Raw genomic sequence first — 2,009 nt, 5'->3', positions numbered from 1 at the left:
TTATATGAAATTATATAAAATAGTTCATAATATCAAGATATTTTTAATAGAACTTATAATGATATACAATGAACATTTGATAATTTTATGAATATTTTATTTTTATATAATATTATTTTATTTTAATACAAATATATTTAATTTTATACAATATAATGAATATATAATATGAGTATATGTATATAATGTATTTAAATAATAATATTATTTATAAAATTTTATAAATAATATTATTATTATAATATATAAACTATAATTTTATTATATATATAAAATATTTTTTATATTTCATAATAATTAATATTAAATTTAATATTTTTAGTATGCAGTATAATGTTTTGATTATTGGTGGTGGTGGTAGAGAACATGCTATTGCTTGGAAACTTTCACAATCTCCTCAAGTAAATATTTGTTATATTAATATGCAAAATTTTTAAATAATATATAATATTATATTTATAATTATAAATAATAAAAATAATAAATTATAATTATTTTTTCAGGTAAATAAAATTTATGTCTCTCCTGGAAATTATGGGCTTTCATTAGTTAATAAAGTTTCTTTAATAAATCTAAATGTTAAGAACAATAAGGTATATTTATTACTATTTTGTATTATTGTATTATTAGGAATGAATTAAATAAAATCATGCTTTTTATTACATAAAAAGTTTTATTACATAAACTTTTTATCATATAGGAAGTAGCAGAATGGAGCAAAAATAATAAAATAAGTTTAGTAGTTATTGGACCAGAAGAATATTTAGCTAATGGATTAGCAGATGAATTAAAAACTGTAGAAATTAATTGTTTTGGTCCACAAAAAGCAGCATCTAAAATTGAAACTGATAAATATTGGGCAAAAGAATTTATGGATAGATATCAAATACCTACTGCAAGATGGAAAGGATTTGTAAATGCAAAAGAAGCAAAGAAATTTGTTATGAAGTATATATAAAATTTTATATATAAATAAATAAGTTATGAAACATTAAAAATAATTTATTATACATTTAATTTATTATTTATTATTATAATTTATTATAGTGCACAATTTCCAGCACTTGTAATAAAAGCTTCAGGTCTAGCAGCTGGAAAAGGAGTTATAGTAACAAAAGATAAAGAAGAAGCATATAAAGCTATAGATGAAATTTTGATTGATAAGAAATTTGGTTCTGCTGGTGAATCAATAGTTATAGAAGAATTACTAGAGGGAGAAGAAGTTTCCATACTTGCTTTTACAGATGGTATAGCAGTAATTCTTTGCAAAAAAAAATTTAATTTTAATTATAATATAGTTTTTATTAATTTTTTTTTATAGGAAAAACTATTATACCAATGATACCTGCGCAAGATCATAAAAGAATATTTAATAATGATATAGGACCAAATACAGGAGGTATGGGTGCTTACTGTCCATGTCCATTATTAAATAAAGATAATTATGAAATAGTAAAATCAAACATTTTACAAAAAGCTATTGATGGTCTTAAACAAGAACAAATTCCATTTGTTGGTTTGTATTATAATTACACATATTTATATGATTATGTATTTAATCTTTAATATTAAAATTTTTAATTATTATTTTAGGAGTATTATATGCTGGATTAATGTTAACAAAAGATGGACCAAGAGTTTTAGAATTTAATTGTAGATTTGGAGATCCCGAAACACAAGTAATATTACCATTACTGAAGTCAGATTTATTTAATATTATGAAGGTAATTTATATTTTAATATGAAAAAATATTAAAATATAAGTAATTTACTTTACATTGATGTAGGCTTGTTGTGAAGGTTCTTTAATTGAATCTTTAATTGTTTGGGAAAAAAATTTGTTCGCTGTTGGTGTTATTTTAGCATCTCAAGGATATCCCATATCATCATCAAAAGGTCAAATTATAACAGGCATTAATGATGTTTTGCATACAAATTTTGTTTTCCATAGTGGAACAAATATATCTTCTAAAGGAGAATTAGTAACTAATGGTACATTTTATATACAA

The 2,009-nt window shown here is 20.9% G+C and overlaps 1 protein-coding gene across 1 annotated transcript in view; it reads left to right on the top strand.

The window, feature by feature from the left end:
- Positions 1-322: 322 nt before the first annotated feature.
- Positions 323-2,009, top strand: part of LOC102676727 (trifunctional purine biosynthetic protein adenosine-3) — a 4,975-nt gene continuing 3,288 nt past the window's right edge. The window contains exons 1-7 of the mRNA XM_006614833.2: positions 323-401; positions 504-593; positions 701-948; positions 1,048-1,247; positions 1,322-1,516; positions 1,594-1,724; positions 1,788-1,992. Coding sequence (XP_006614896.1) covers positions 324-401; positions 504-593; positions 701-948; positions 1,048-1,247; positions 1,322-1,516; positions 1,594-1,724; positions 1,788-1,992 — 1,147 coding nt within the window. The 5' untranslated portion in view covers position 323. The remainder of the gene's footprint in view (positions 402-503; positions 594-700; positions 949-1,047; positions 1,248-1,321; positions 1,517-1,593; positions 1,725-1,787; positions 1,993-2,009) is intronic.

This window comes from Apis dorsata, unplaced genomic scaffold, assembly GCF_000469605.1.
Source record: "Apis dorsata unplaced genomic scaffold, Apis dorsata 1.3 scaffold_198, whole genome shotgun sequence".
Classification (NCBI taxonomy): Eukaryota; Metazoa; Arthropoda; class Insecta; order Hymenoptera; family Apidae; genus Apis; species Apis dorsata.
Note: the sequence above shows the minus strand (reverse complement) of the source record. Positions and strands in the feature narration are given on the sequence as shown.